Here is a 14,408-nt window from a genome sequence, read left to right on the forward strand (position 1 = left end):
AGGTTTAAAAGAATGGGTTTGAGGATAATTACTATTTTTGAAAAAGGAAAAAGTCAGTAGTAGCTGCTTATTCCTTGAGTAGTTATACTGTGTAAGCTTTTAAATATTAGTTCTTCTCTATTGCCATATAAAATGTGAACTCTTTAAAGGCCTCTCTTTGTATTGCAGGGTGAGGTGGGGCATACTTAGTACAGTACCTAACACATAGTAGGCACCTCATAAATGCTTATAAACACATATTGACTAACTGAATATAAAGCCTTTCACAACTTGGCCCCCAACGATGGGATCTTTGGGTAAAAGAATGTGGACGTTTTAGTCACTTTTTGGATAGGCCAAATTTACAGCTCTACCAACAGTGTATCAAAAGTTATTTTGATTTTAATTTGTTGTTAGTGATTTGGAGTAGTTTTTTTCATATCGTTGTGAATTGTAATTCTTCTTTTGAGAGCTCTTTGTTCATATACTTTGATCATTTATCCATCCGTTGGTCTTTCCCCTTATTTCAGGAAAAAAATCAAGAAAAATTTTGTCCCTAGATTCTAAAGACTTTCAGTCAGTTTCAAGATAATACTGGTGACATAAAACAGAAGATCTCAGTCAAAATTTATCTTAAAAAACTAGATACATAAAAAACTAGATACATAGAATCAGGCTGACTGAAACATTGAGATGGGAGATATCAAAAAGTGTGATTCTTAGTGGAAATGGTAACCCATCATTACTTTTTTTTTCCATCATTACTTTTTACTAAACATAGCCAAGACCTCATTTAACCCCTTGTTGAATTTAATTTTCTTTTTTATTATGAATTTAATAGCCAACAAACAGCCTTTGACTATGCTGAAAATAACATTGCATGTAACTATGAACTTGTTTTATGTATAGTTTTTTTTTACGAAAGGATTAAATTGAACATGATAGTAATAAAATTTCCATGTGTCCCCTTCAGAATATTTTTTTCTTTTCTTTTGCATACTTTAAAAAATAATCTTTATTAATAGCTTTTTCTATGACCTACATTTCCCATTATATCCTTTTCCCTCTTCCAGAGAGCCATCCCTTATAAGAAAAAATAAAAAAGATTAAAAAAAACAGCCTAGCAAAACTTAGCAGAACTAACCAACATATTAAAAAAGCCTGACCTATGCAGTGTTCCACATCTATAATCACCTACATCTTCTCCTATATCTTCTTTGGGGCCAAGTTTGGTCAGTATAATCTTGCAGCATTTAGTTTCAGTTGTTTTGTTATTGTTGTTCTTTCCCCTAAGATTGTCACAGTCATTTTCTATTTTATTTTTCCAAAATCTACTAACTTCACTTTGTATCAATTCATACAATTCTTCCTATACTTTTCTGTATTCCTCACTTCTCATAGCACTTCTGTGTATTTTTAAAAGTATTTTATCAGTACTTCTTTCTGCTTTTCTTTCATCAGTACCAACTAATACACTCCTTTTAACCTGCTCTTCTCATTTCTAGATACTTTATTTTGCCTCAAGGTCCAGGTTAGAGCCAAGATCCTAGTTCTAGGATTTAGTTCTGGAAAATTGGTCCTCAGGAAACTAGTACAAGGATGAGCTTTATTACCATGCAGTACAGCAAGCAGGCAAAAACTAAAGTGCACACACATATGCTATATGGTAACACAGAGATTTGGCCATGCAGAGCCATGGTCATTTACATGAGGCAGATGGTGGGAGAACATGCTTAGAGTGGGGCCAAAACACCTTTAGTATAGGCTTGATTGATAATAGGTAGTTGATGTCAGATATGGGAGGGATCGTTCCTAATCTAACCCAGATGTGGTAGGGAGATTAGCCAGATCACTTATTGATACTATATTTGGGTAGATAAATTTCCTAATTGGGACCAGAAATTGGATGAGTATTCAGATTGGCAATTGGGTAAATGGGTGTATTGGTAAATGGGTGTCAGTGTGCGGCTGCTATAGTGGCTGGTAGCCTCCTCTAATCAAGAGCTTCAATTAGGGTCAGAATGAGTCAGGACAATGGAAAAGTACAGGCTGTCATAGTGTATAGTTTATGGTCATTAGGACTACTTAGCCTAAGTGACTTTATATTGGAGTCTTGTTACTTATACTAAAACATCAAACAATGTATTTTTTTTTTAATCACAATTATCACACTGGGCAGACCTAATACCGCTTAACTTTCTTTATAGTAATAAAAATAATAATTAAGTCATGTTTTTACTTATTGAACCTATATTTTATCCCTTTTAGAATCTTTCATTTTTCTGTATTTTGCAATGGCTTTGTATCCTTTTTAAAGTGCAGTGTCTGAAATTTGAATCAGGACCTGAATCCATGTCATCATCCTCATTGTGTGGTCTAGTATCATTGAATGCTTTTTTCTTCTTTTTTGTAGTTGCAGCCGACTTCGTCAAATTCAAAGTATCCTGACCCAAAGCAGCAAGTCTCAGCCCGATGGCATTCTCTGCATTTTAGGTTAGTACTCTTCAGAATCAAAAAGCAAAAGGGGTGGAAGCATCTTGGTTTTTTTCTGTTTGTTAGAAAGTGTGTTGCTGTGTGTGAGATGGCAGGTTAAAGTGTTCTGTCTATCCCCTTCACTTTCTGACTTTCCCAAGAATCTGACAGGAGTTTAAAATGATCTGGTGACTCAATTCCATTTTAATTAAAGCACCTACTATGTGTAAGATATTACACTAAACATAAAACAAGATAGTGCCTGCTGTCAAGGAGCCTACTTTATGTAAGAGAAGACAACATTATCTACCTATCTATCTAGATATATATGTATATATGTATTGTTGTTATTATATATATGTATGTGTATGTATATATACATACATGCATACATACACACATAAGGAGAATAGAAAGTGATTTGGGCAGGGAGACTGCATAATAACTTGGGGATGTATAGAGTTCAGGGAAGGTTTCAGAGGAGGTTGCAGAATCAGAGTTGTGCCTTATTTTGAAAGAAGATAAGGATTCTGAGAGGTGGAGATGAGCAAGGAATACATTTAGAGACATGGACGTCTGAGATGGAATGCCAAATTCAAAGAACAATTCAGAGAAGGGGTAAGTTTAGGGGATAAGATGATGAGTCTGGTTTTGTACTTGTCAACTTGTAGACACTCACCAATGGGAGTTGGAGATGCTTAGCAGGCAGATAGATGGCAGTGCAAAACTGGTGTTTAGGGGAAAAAATTAGTCTGTATACATGGTAATATATAGGCTATGTAGAGATAATACTAGGCTAGAAGACATCTGTGTAGAGATAGTAATTTAATCCAAGGGAGTGGATTAGGCCCCCAAGGTAGAGAAAGGAGACAAGAGGTCCTGGGATGGAGGCTTGGCATATACCCAAGCCCAGGGGATAAGGGATAGACAATAATTTAACAAAACGAGGTGTGGGAGAACCAGGAAAGAACAGTATCACAGAAACCAAAGGAGGAGAGAGGATTAAGCAAGAGTAGAAAGTAAGCAAGAATGTTAAAAGCAGCAGAGATGTTAAGTAGAGTGAAGACTGGTAGGGAAATATTTCTCCCACTTTCAAATGAAAGACTCACATTCTCTAGTTTAATGTCAATACTCCTTTAAAAACTCCCAAATAAATAATTTTAGGAGTCTAGGAGTGAGTTAATATGTTGACCAGGTTTTTGTTCAGCATTGGGTGAAAACTCAGCTTATAATTCGTTTTGAAATTTTGCACATAATGTTTTTGACTAGTGAATCAGGGGAAAAGTTTTGTTTTGTTTTGTCTTACTTTTTTGTTCTAATCTAACCAGAAAACATTTATCTGGATTAGTATTCCTCTTTTCCCCCCTTCCTACCCCACCAAACACAGACAGACAGATAGAGAGACAGACAGACACACACACACACACAAGTATAGAGCCAACATCCACGTTATGTGTATGGTTTCTTGTAAGACTTGATATAGCCTCACAATGATAGAGAGTGTCATCTAGATTGAGTCAACGTTGGCAAGAGTAATAGGAAGCAGAGCTGAAAAGTGTAGACAGGAGCCTTGGCCTTGAGTTAAGTTGTATCAGGTTTATTAAAGATCTTTGTAATATCACAAGTGCTTAAAACCATATGAAGGCATTATACAGCTTATTTGGACAGCATGGGAAAAGAAGGAAAAGTACAGAAAGGAAAAGGGAATTTTCCATTGGATAATTACTCTACTATTTGAAGATGCTATATGAAGTATGGTCACTTGAAAACTCTCTCTTTGTCTTATTTCTTCCTTCACCCAAAGTATTGAAGTATGTGGAGAAAGAGAAAAGATAGATTGTGCTTCTTAATATAAAAATCTGTTGTTAGCCCAAAGCAATTCTTCTTGGCTTTTGTTTTACAATGACTGTGATCAACTTGATGCTACTTTCTCTGGTCCTGAAGGTTTAACTATTGTTGGGAAGCTGGTTGGGTTATTTAGGGCTTCCTTTTGGAAGGAACCTGTTATCTATATTGGTGGTTTGTTCATATCAGGCATTTGAAATGGAAATAAATGGCTAATTATATAGCTGGACATATGTTTTGTGTACCAAGTAAATGGTGCTTATTAATCACAAATTTTATAACTTAGTTCTGTATTCTAACTGATGTGTATTTCCCCAGTTCTATGTGCATCAAGTAGTGTGATTTATTTCATTTCTAGGGAGGTGGTGTTTCTTGCTGTAAATTATAGAGAAATTCACTCATCCTCAGAGAAAATATTAGTGTCTTTCCTCCTCATTGACATTTAACACGTAAATTCTCTTTATAAATTCAGCAGTGAAAGATTTTAGTTGGTAGCTGGCACTTAGCTAAAAGTGCATTTGGAGGGGTTTTTGCTTGTATTCTCTCTAGATTGTTATTCTTTCCTTCTGTCTCCTTTTCCCCCAGAAGGCACTGCAGGTTGGTTTACAAGGTCATGGATTTGTTTGTAATGCAGAGCCATCTGTGTCCACTGCAGTGTTATAACTGCAGGAGTATAAAGATAAACATGGACTGAATTAATGAGGTGTGATTTGAATAGGAATGAAGCTCTACACACTCAGCGTTCATGGCCAGAGGATGGAACTGTGCTAATTTGCTTGCTGACAGTACCTTCCATCTTTTCTCTCTCCTCTTCACTTCATACTTTCTTCCCTCCTCTCCCATTGTTTCCTCACATTTGTCTTCCACCTCTGAAAACCAGTGACACTATCCTATTCAGTTGGCACCATCTGGTTGCTTGTCTTCAAAAGTCATTCTTCCCAGGGTGACAGTAGCAGTAGCTCCATGAAACTGATGTAGGCAGTATAAACCATGAAAGCATGTTTAAATACTTGTGTAACCACCAAGCAATACCGTCTATGTCTGGGGAATTGGGGGAAGCCAAGTGCTGGTTCTGGCAATGAGAAAAGAAGAGCTGGATTGTTTCCCCTTAAATCAGTGTAAGAGCTGCACCTATGGCTCATGCTAAGTGGAAGTCAAACAGATTTTTCTTCATTACCTTTTCTGTTTCTTCAGGTTTAGGGAAGACAGAGAAAAGGATGTAAATGGACAATGGAAGTATTTGAGTTTCCAATCACTCCCTGTGTTTCTAAAACAAAAATTCATGAAACTAGCTGACCCCAGGAACAGTTGTGGGGCCACTGCTATTTCATGGAAGGCCATTTTCAACATCCTTGCATTCGGCAGTTTTTCCATGTGTTCCAGCCTCTATCATAGGCTGAACAATAATTGTTTGGTGTTGTGTGGCTCTGAGTCTCTGAAGAATGTTAATTGAAATCACCCAAGATTGTCAGTTGTCAGTTGCCTCCTGAACTACCAACTCCTTGGCAAGGTCATCCATGACAACTTTGGAGAAGGACTCATGACTATGGTCTGTATCATTACTACTACCAGAAGATAGTAGATGGTGCTTCTCATAGGTTATTTGTTGTTGTTTGTCCTTTGTTCTGGAAGACAACCATGGCATCAAGAAGGTGACTTGCAAGTGAATTGGATTTAAGTGAGGGAGGGTTTTGCAGAGTCACCAGACTCACTTTCTCCTCCGGAGACATCTGGGTCCAATGGCACGATATAGATCAGGACAATTGGAAATGGCCCTGGATGCAGTTGTAGACCTCGGCCAAGGTCTTTAACAGATCTCAGTTTGACTGAGGCAACACCCATTCAGTGATTAAGGCTAGGTAAGAAATAAGACAAAGAATGGCCTCTTACCTAGTTAAAAAAAAAATCAGTCTGGGAGGGGAAGATCCTTAGGGTTTCTGGCCAAAATAGAAACAATTGCTATTTACATTTATTCTGAACCAATCAGGGCCTAAATAATGACTACTAAATAGACTTGGACTGGGACCTATTGTTGGCCAATCAATGAGAGCCAGAGTGAATTGGGTTTAAGGCATGGTCCTTAAGAAAGAAATCTAGCCTATAAACTCCAAGATATCTTGTGAGGTTTCAGAGATTAAAATTTACATTCCTTTGGGCAGAGCACCTCCTAGTAAGGGTATGATACTCTGTGTGGGCAGAGAGAGAGGAAGGAGGAAAGGAAAAAGAAGAGGAAAGGAGAAAGGAGGGGAGGGTAGAGCAGGGAAGGGAGTAGCTTTATTGTCCAACTGGAACTAGCCAGTCAGGTCCCCAGGGAGGCAGCTCATACTACTCACAGGTTGTTGTTTGTCTTTTGTTCTCAAAGAGGACCATGACATCAGGAAGGTGATGCCATGACTTGCAAGTGATTTGGATTTAAGTGAGGCAGGACTGTACAAAGTCACCAGCCTCACTTTCTCCTCCAGAGCCATCTGGGTCCAGTGACTGGATATAAATCAGGACGACTGGAGGCACAGTTGGTGCCTCTAGCAAGTTTTATGGGTGTGGTGCTGCCCAAAACATCATCTCTGTTTCCACTGGTGCTACCAAGGTTTTGGACAGCATCATCCCTAAGCTGAATGTGAAGCTCAGTCATATGGTCCTCTGTGTTCCTATACTCAGCGTACGTACTGTGAATCTGCCCCACCAAATATGATGTCAAGAAAGTGGTGAAGCAAGTATCCAAGAGTCTCTCAAAGGCCATCTTGGGCTACACAGAGGACCAGATTGCATCTTAGGCTTTTGTCAGTGACAGCCACTCTTCTACCATGGATGCTGATGATGGTATTGCTGATGTTCTTAATGACCATTTTTGTCAAGTTCATTTCCTGGTATGATGAATGTGGTTATAGCAAGCATGGAGTGGACCTGCTGGTCTACCACACCTCCACGGGGTAAAATAGAAAGCCATGGATCTTCGTTGCTTGACAGAAGAGGAGCTTCATCACTGGGGAGCCCACCTGCCTAACCTATTTGCCTATTTGGGGGATCTCGTGCCCCCCACAATTCTTGCTCCAAGGCAAAGTAGATCCTTGGTACTGGTACTTAAACTGCTTTTTTTTTTTTTTTGGTGAGGCGATTGGGGTTAAGTGACTTGACCAGAGTCACTCTGAGATCAGGTTTGAACTCAGGTCCTTCTGACTCCAGGTCAATGTTCTATTCACTGCACCACCTAGCTGCCCTATAAACTGCTTCTTTTTGGATGATTGCATTATTTTTTTTTCTTTGATGTGGAAGCTCTGGATTTTTGCTATGACATTCCTGGGATTTTTCCCTTGGGAGTTTCTTTCAGTTTGCTTTGCCCTCTGGTTCTAATAGAGCTGAGTAGTTTTCATTTATGATTTCTTGAAATACATTGTCCATGTTTTTATGTTTTTATTTTTTGAAGAAGTGCAATGATTCTTAAATTATCCCTCCTTGCCCTGGTATCCAGATAAGTTGTTTTTTATATCAGTTATCTTATATTTTCTTTTTTTCCCCCTGATCTTTTGATTTTATTCTGTTATTTCTTGCTGTTTCATGGACCATTGATTTATGTTTGGTCTGTTCTGGTTCTCAGGGATACCATTTCTTCAGTAAAGTTTACTGTTTTCTCTTTTAAACTACTTATTCTCTTTCCAGTTCTTTCTTTTTTTTAATTTAAATTTTATTTTTTCTCAATAAAAATTTTTAACATTCATTTTTAAAAATTTTGGATTATAAATTCTCTTCCTCCCTTTCTTCTTTTCCCCCTCCTTAAGAAGGCAAGTAATTTGATATAGATTATACATGTGTAGTCATGTAAAACATTTCCATCTTAGCCCCATTTTTTTCCTTAGGAGCTTTTATTTCTTTTTTTTCTCATCATTTATTCTAGATATTCCTATAGTCCTTATGGCAAATCCATTTTTCCCTTGAATCTCTGCTTGAAATTATCATAGAATCAAATTTGTAATAATTTTTTGTACTAGTGAGTGTTGTTTTTCAAATTTACTCATCTCTTCAACTGTAGTTCCTGAACTGGAACATTGTGCTGGGCTCTGCCTCCTGCCAAACTTAGGGTGGGATGGTCAGTTCTGTGTGGTTTGTAGTTACGTGCTCTATATCACAGTCATTAGTCTTTGTTGTTTTGTTTAATGGTTTTTGGAGAATATTCTTTGTGGTAGTCTATCTTTAAAAAATTTGTCGATTTTAAGAACAGTATTGAAACCAAGACTCTGGGGGAAAATAAAATTCATAAATATTAAAAATACTTAGCCAGGATAAAAGTTAAACTAATATATTTAGATTCTAAAAAATCAATTGAAACTGGATAAGAACTGTATTAGGGAACCTGATAAAAGTAATTTGTGTGAAAAAGACTTTAATTGCATAGAAGTTCATAATGAACTCGTGTAAACTTGGAATTGTAGAGTTGGAATGGATTTCAGAGGTCATCTTGTTTGATCCATACCTGAACAGGAATCCCCTCTGTGATATCCCCTGCTATGTGGTCATCCTGATTCTGCTTGGAAATCCCCAGTGCTGGGGAAATCACTACCTCCCTTTTTAGGGCGACGCTTCCCACTTCTTTGAAGACTTGACTACTAAGAAATGGTTCTTTATATTGATATGGAACTTACCTCTCAGAAACTTTCACATATTGCCTTTAGTTCTGCCTTTTACACCCAATCAGGATGAGTCAGATTCCTCTTCTTCATGACATTCTTAATGTACCTGATCATAGTGATCACAACCTATTTGTCTTCTTCTCTCCAAGCTAGATATCCCCAATTTCTTCATCTCATCCTCCATCTCCCTTACCCTTCTGGCTGCCCGGCTCTAGTAGTGGTCACCAAAATTGTTGGTACTGTCAAGTGGTTTAACATCTGAAATTGATAACATTTTACCAGTGAAAATGACGTTAAAGAAGAGGTGTTAACCTCTGCTTTGCCACTGTACCCTATGGATCATGGGACTTTTCCTTCTGATTGTAGCTGAAACTTTCCATATGTGTTGAGTTTCTTGAGAACAGGGACTGTCTTATTTTTCTATTCATATCCCTAGCACTTAGCACAGTGCTTTGCACATGGTAAGTGCTAAATGATTTCTTCATTTATTCATTCCTAGAGACATGCTCTACTTGTGTGTCCTAAAATATGCCCAGAACTGGACACAGTAGAATAGATATGGTCTACTCTTCTAGCCTTTTAATCGTTTTTTAGATCTAGGTGCTAAAAAAAAAGTTTATACCATTGCAGTCTGCTCAATCAAAGATTAATGCATAGGAGTGAGATGATAATTCAGTTGTGTTTTCTGCTGCTTAGGTGACTACCTAAGTTCTACATTCTGTTCTGGATGCCCTATTCGAAGAATATCAGTAACTTGGGGTGTATCCAGAAGAGGGTGACCAAAATGAAGAGGAATCTGAAAACTATTTCCTTTAAGGAATAGATGGAAAAACTGGTGTGATTTAGCCTACTGAAGAGAAGATTAAGGGGAGTCATGATATATCTTCAGACAGATGAAGACTGTCATGTAGAAGAGGAAAGAATCTTGCTCTTTGATGCTCCATGGTAGAGGTATTAAACTCACTTCCTGCAAAGGGCCCGCAAAACTCCACCCAAAGTAGTAGAACAGATTAAAATGTAATTGGGAAGTGTTTAACAAAATAAATAAAAATTCAATACAACCTAGATAATGTTAATTTGTAATTTTCTAAGTCACTATGCAGCCCACAGACATGCTTTTCTATTTGAATTTGATGCCACTTCTCCAGAGGACAGAACTAGGACCAACATGTAGAAATTACCGGGAAGCAGATTGCATGGTCACAGATGGGAAGGAATTTTGAAGTCTTTATATCTGACTTGACATGTAAAGATAGCATCCTTGACTAGTCATCATTTTGCTTCTAATTGAACAGTTTATGATTCCCTTTTCATTGTTGAAAACTTCTAACGTTTGTTTTAGAAAAATTAGAATATTCTTCTTTTTAGAAGTCCAGACCAATGATTTTCTTGATGTTCATCTTTTAAATGATTCAAAGTTAGTTATTGGAGCAGGTCAATAATGGATTGGGCTGACTCATAAAAGGATGAACTCTTCATTATTTAAGTATTTAAGTGGCATATGGTCGACCTTTATCAAAGATATTATGGTTATGTTTTCTATATTGGGCTGGGTCTTCAGGGTCTGTGATGGGAGTCTTTAGTTTAAACTGGAAATTACAGAATCATCAGTCTGTGACTCAAATTTATATCCTTGCTGCAAAGCCTAGCATGGTCGTAGAGTAATACTCCAGATCCAGAAACATTCTGCCTTGCATGAATTTATGAATTTATTCCTTTTGAAAAATGATAAATTTCAAATTGAATAAACATTCAGAACTATGTCTATTGTAAAATATATGATATTTAAAATCTGTCAGAATATTAACTGGATAGTGTCCAAATATTACAAAGGACTTGTTTATGATAGAATATAAAATTAACTTCAGTTGGTTTCATTCACATAGGTGGTTTGTTTGGTAGGCAGTTCCTTAACATTTTATAGCAAACCAGACAACTTTAAATGATTAAAGAGAGAATTCTCATTAAATTGTCAGTTTCTCCATTAATCAAAATACTTTTTTTTTTGTTTTCGTGAGGCAATTGGTGTTAAGTGACTTGCTTGGAGTCACGCAGTAAATGTTATGTCCACATAGCTGCACCCATTAATCAAAATGTTAAACCCTCAATGAAGTTAAGAAATGTTATGACCTTAGCTCTGTGGTTCTTTTGACAAAGGAGTCTGTTTATGGACATTATTTTTTTTATTTTTTAGGCAATTGGGGTTAAGTGACTTGCCCAGGGTCACACAACTAGTAAGTATCAAGTGTTTGGTCTGAGGGCAGATTTGAACTCAGGTCCTTCTGACTTAAGGGTTGGTGCTCTATCTACTGCGCCACCTAGCTGCCCCTTTTGTAGATTATTTTGGGCAAAGAGAATAGTTGGAGAGACAGAGGAAAGTAATGGGAGGAAAAAGGAAAATGAAAAGAGAAGGGACCTCATCTCATGATTGAAGAGAGCTGAATATATTAAAGCCTGAAAGCCAATAGTATTCTGATGTTGCTTCCTGGAATCTGAGATATTATGACCTTGGCTCAGGGAGATAATCCATGAGACAAAGATGTCTCAGACCAAAGGCCAAGGAGTTATAGGACCAGATCTTCAGGATTCATTTAGATCCTTTTTCCTCTAGATAGCTTCAAGCCATTCTGGACCATTGAACCTTGTAGGCCTCTGTGAAAACCTCCAGAGAGGCACTGTCTGTAATTACCGGCAGAGAATACTTCCTCAGACAGGCAGCATAGTGTGATGGATAGAGCTGTGGAGTTGGAGCCAAGGATACCTGGGTTTGAATCCTGCCTAAAACATTTGCCAGCTGTATGACACAAGGCAAATCACTTAACCTCTCTAGGCCTTAACTCCTCATCTGTAAGATATGGCAGTTGGACAAGAGGGTTTCTAAAATCAAGTCAGCAAGCATTTAAGAAGTGCCTACTATGTGTAGGGCACTTTGCTAAGCTAATAAAAAAAGCAAAAAATAGCCCCTGCCTTCAGGGAGCTCACAGTGTAAGGGGAAAACAATATGAAAACAACTATGTACAAACAAAAATATGCGGGATAAATTGGAGGTAATCAGTGGAAAGAAGGCACGAGCACGAAGGGGGCTCACCAAAGGCTTCTTGTAGAAGGTGGGATTAAAATCTGGAACTCAAAGGAAGTTTTATAACTTTCTTTTTTATATAACTTTGTTTTATAACTACTCTGGGCCTCAGTTTCCTAATCCATAAAATGTGGCAACTATACTAGATGATTTCTACAGTCTCTTACTCCAAATCAATGCTCCTTTAAATCCTTTGATCCTTAGGAAAAGCTTTTTTCTTATTTCCTATTGTTGCAGATAAAGATTGTTGATATTCCATAGGTTTAGTGCGGAGCTGCCTAGATGTTCTTTTTTTAAAATTCAGTTTTATTTTTTTTCCATGCCTAGATGTTGTGAACAGATTATTTCATTCACTTGAGCTGCAGTCCTTAGGCAATCATCTGTTTCAAAAATAGCAGATATGTATAATATGTGTCCAGTATATGTGTATATATGACATACCTTCTAAATTATAATTTTAGCTTCTCTGCTGATATAAAGAGCTCCATTTTTTAAAGCAAAAGTACTCGTTTAGATTCATTTGGGTGATTTGTCTTAACACGGCCACTTTTTCTGTTTCTTTTCCAAAGGCAAAAAAAATTTAATTTTAAGTTCTTACTATAATTTCAATTTTGATCAGTTTATAATCAAGTTTATAAATGATCAAATTTATAATGCCATTAAGTTTATAAAAGGAAAAATACAAAATCAAATGCCTACAGTGGTTTATAACTTGTGACTTCTTGTTTCTAGCAGATCCTGGTTTCCTTTAAAATTCAGCTCAAATGCCACCTTCTACATAAAGTCATTTCTGATTTTCCAGGCCATTGATGCCCTTCCACCCAAAACTTCCCTTGTATTTCTTTTGTATTTATTGTGTGTATATACTCATATGTATGTATTCTCTTCTCTATTTTAGGGTAAGGTCTTTGAGGGCAGAATGTTATTTATGTTGATGCAAACTTTTTTGGCTCTTGTCAGACTTTGTATATTCTAAGGGCATTTGACAAAAATGCTCTTTGAGATCCTTGGATCCCAGAGGCAGCTCTTGGGGTTTTCATGTGTCTGTAGAAAGGTTTTTTCTGGTTTAAAAAGTGTCCTGAGCTCACTTCTGAGTTCTGTTTCTCTTTTGCTTTTGTATCCATAACATTTAACACAGTGCCTAATAAATACATATTAACTGATCATTTGATTGACATGATATGATAGTTATTTCTAGATATTTTTGAGAAAATCCTTGCATGTATTTTCTTTCTGTATGTATGTAGACGTTCCCCAAGACTTGGTCCTGGCCCCTCTTTCTTTATACTCTTTCTTTTTAGAGATATCGTCAGCTTCTGTGGGTTTAGGAATAAACTTTGCAGATGGCTCCCAAATCAATATATCTAGCCCTAATCCTTCCTTTGAACTCCACTTAGAAATCAGCCATCTGCTGGATATCTTCTCTTGGGTGTCTTTCAGCACCTCAAACTCAAAATATCCCTCAAAGAAATCGTTTTGTAGATCATTTCCATGGTTACCATGGGAAGTCATTCCTAGGTTAGAGAAGAAAATGTCAGCAGATTCTGGACATGCCCAGAATGTTATTTATGTTGATGCAAACTTTTTTGGCTCTTGTCAGACTTTGTATATCCTAAGGGGATTTGACAAAAATGCTCTTTGAGATCCTTGGATCCCAGAGGCAGCTCTTGGGGTTTTCATGTGTCTGTAGAAAGGTTTTTTCTGGTTTAAGAAGTGTCTTGAGCTCACTTCTGAGCTACTGTATAATCATGTAGTCTTAGGCAAAAGAATTAGGTCACAGGATTACTTTGTTAGGAAAGTTCAGGCAAGAACACATTAGCTGGAAGGAAACACAAACCAATTAAGCCTATTTTTAAACTTGTCTTTAAGAGGACAGACTCAGGCTGTGGATCTGTTATCTGGCAATGTGTCTGAGAAACAGCAGGTCTCTGCCTGGTCAATAAGATATGTAGGCATCAGAGCCCCAAGTAGAAATCCTTTCCCTTGGGGCAAAAACAGTTTTGGGGAAGGGCAACAGTTTTGAGAACAGTCTGGTTATGGTGTAGTTATGCTGAGATAGGGTGGGAGGATAGGTAGGACGGAGCTGCAGCCCCAGGGAGGTTGTGGGTGGAAAAGGGAAGCCATTAGAGAGGGACACCACAGTATGAAACTCTGGGACTTTGGAGCAGGTTGAGAGAGTGGGGTTTTGGGGTATAGGCCAGAAGAGAATCAGAAGGCACAGTCTGGGCATTCTCTGGACGGCCCTGGGGAGGAAGTGCAACATCCCCTGCGACAAAGCCCTGATTGCCCCCACTCTGTGGTCCTGCTAGGCATTTCAGTACATGTATCTCATTAAGAAGCCACATTTCATTTGTGGTTCTTTGAAAATTTTATCAGAATACTTAAGATTCTCAAGACAGAGCCATAAC

General features: G+C 37.6%; 1 protein-coding gene across 2 annotated transcripts in view; it reads left to right on the forward strand.

Moving 5' to 3' along the window:
- CUNH20orf194 (chromosome unknown C20orf194 homolog) overlaps positions 1-14,408 on the forward strand; it is a 170,525-nt gene that overhangs the window by 16,232 nt on the left and 139,885 nt on the right. For both annotated transcript variants that reach the window (XM_027836287.1, XM_027836288.1), the window contains exon 2: positions 2,393-2,472. In XM_027836287.1, coding sequence (XP_027692088.1) covers positions 2,393-2,472 — 80 coding nt within the window. The remainder of the gene's footprint in view (positions 1-2,392; positions 2,473-14,408) is intronic.

The sequence above is a fragment of the Vombatus ursinus genome, unplaced genomic scaffold (assembly GCF_900497805.2).
Source record: "Vombatus ursinus unplaced genomic scaffold, bare-nosed wombat genome assembly UNPS02014818.1, whole genome shotgun sequence".
NCBI lineage: Eukaryota > Metazoa > Chordata > Mammalia > Diprotodontia > Vombatidae > Vombatus > Vombatus ursinus.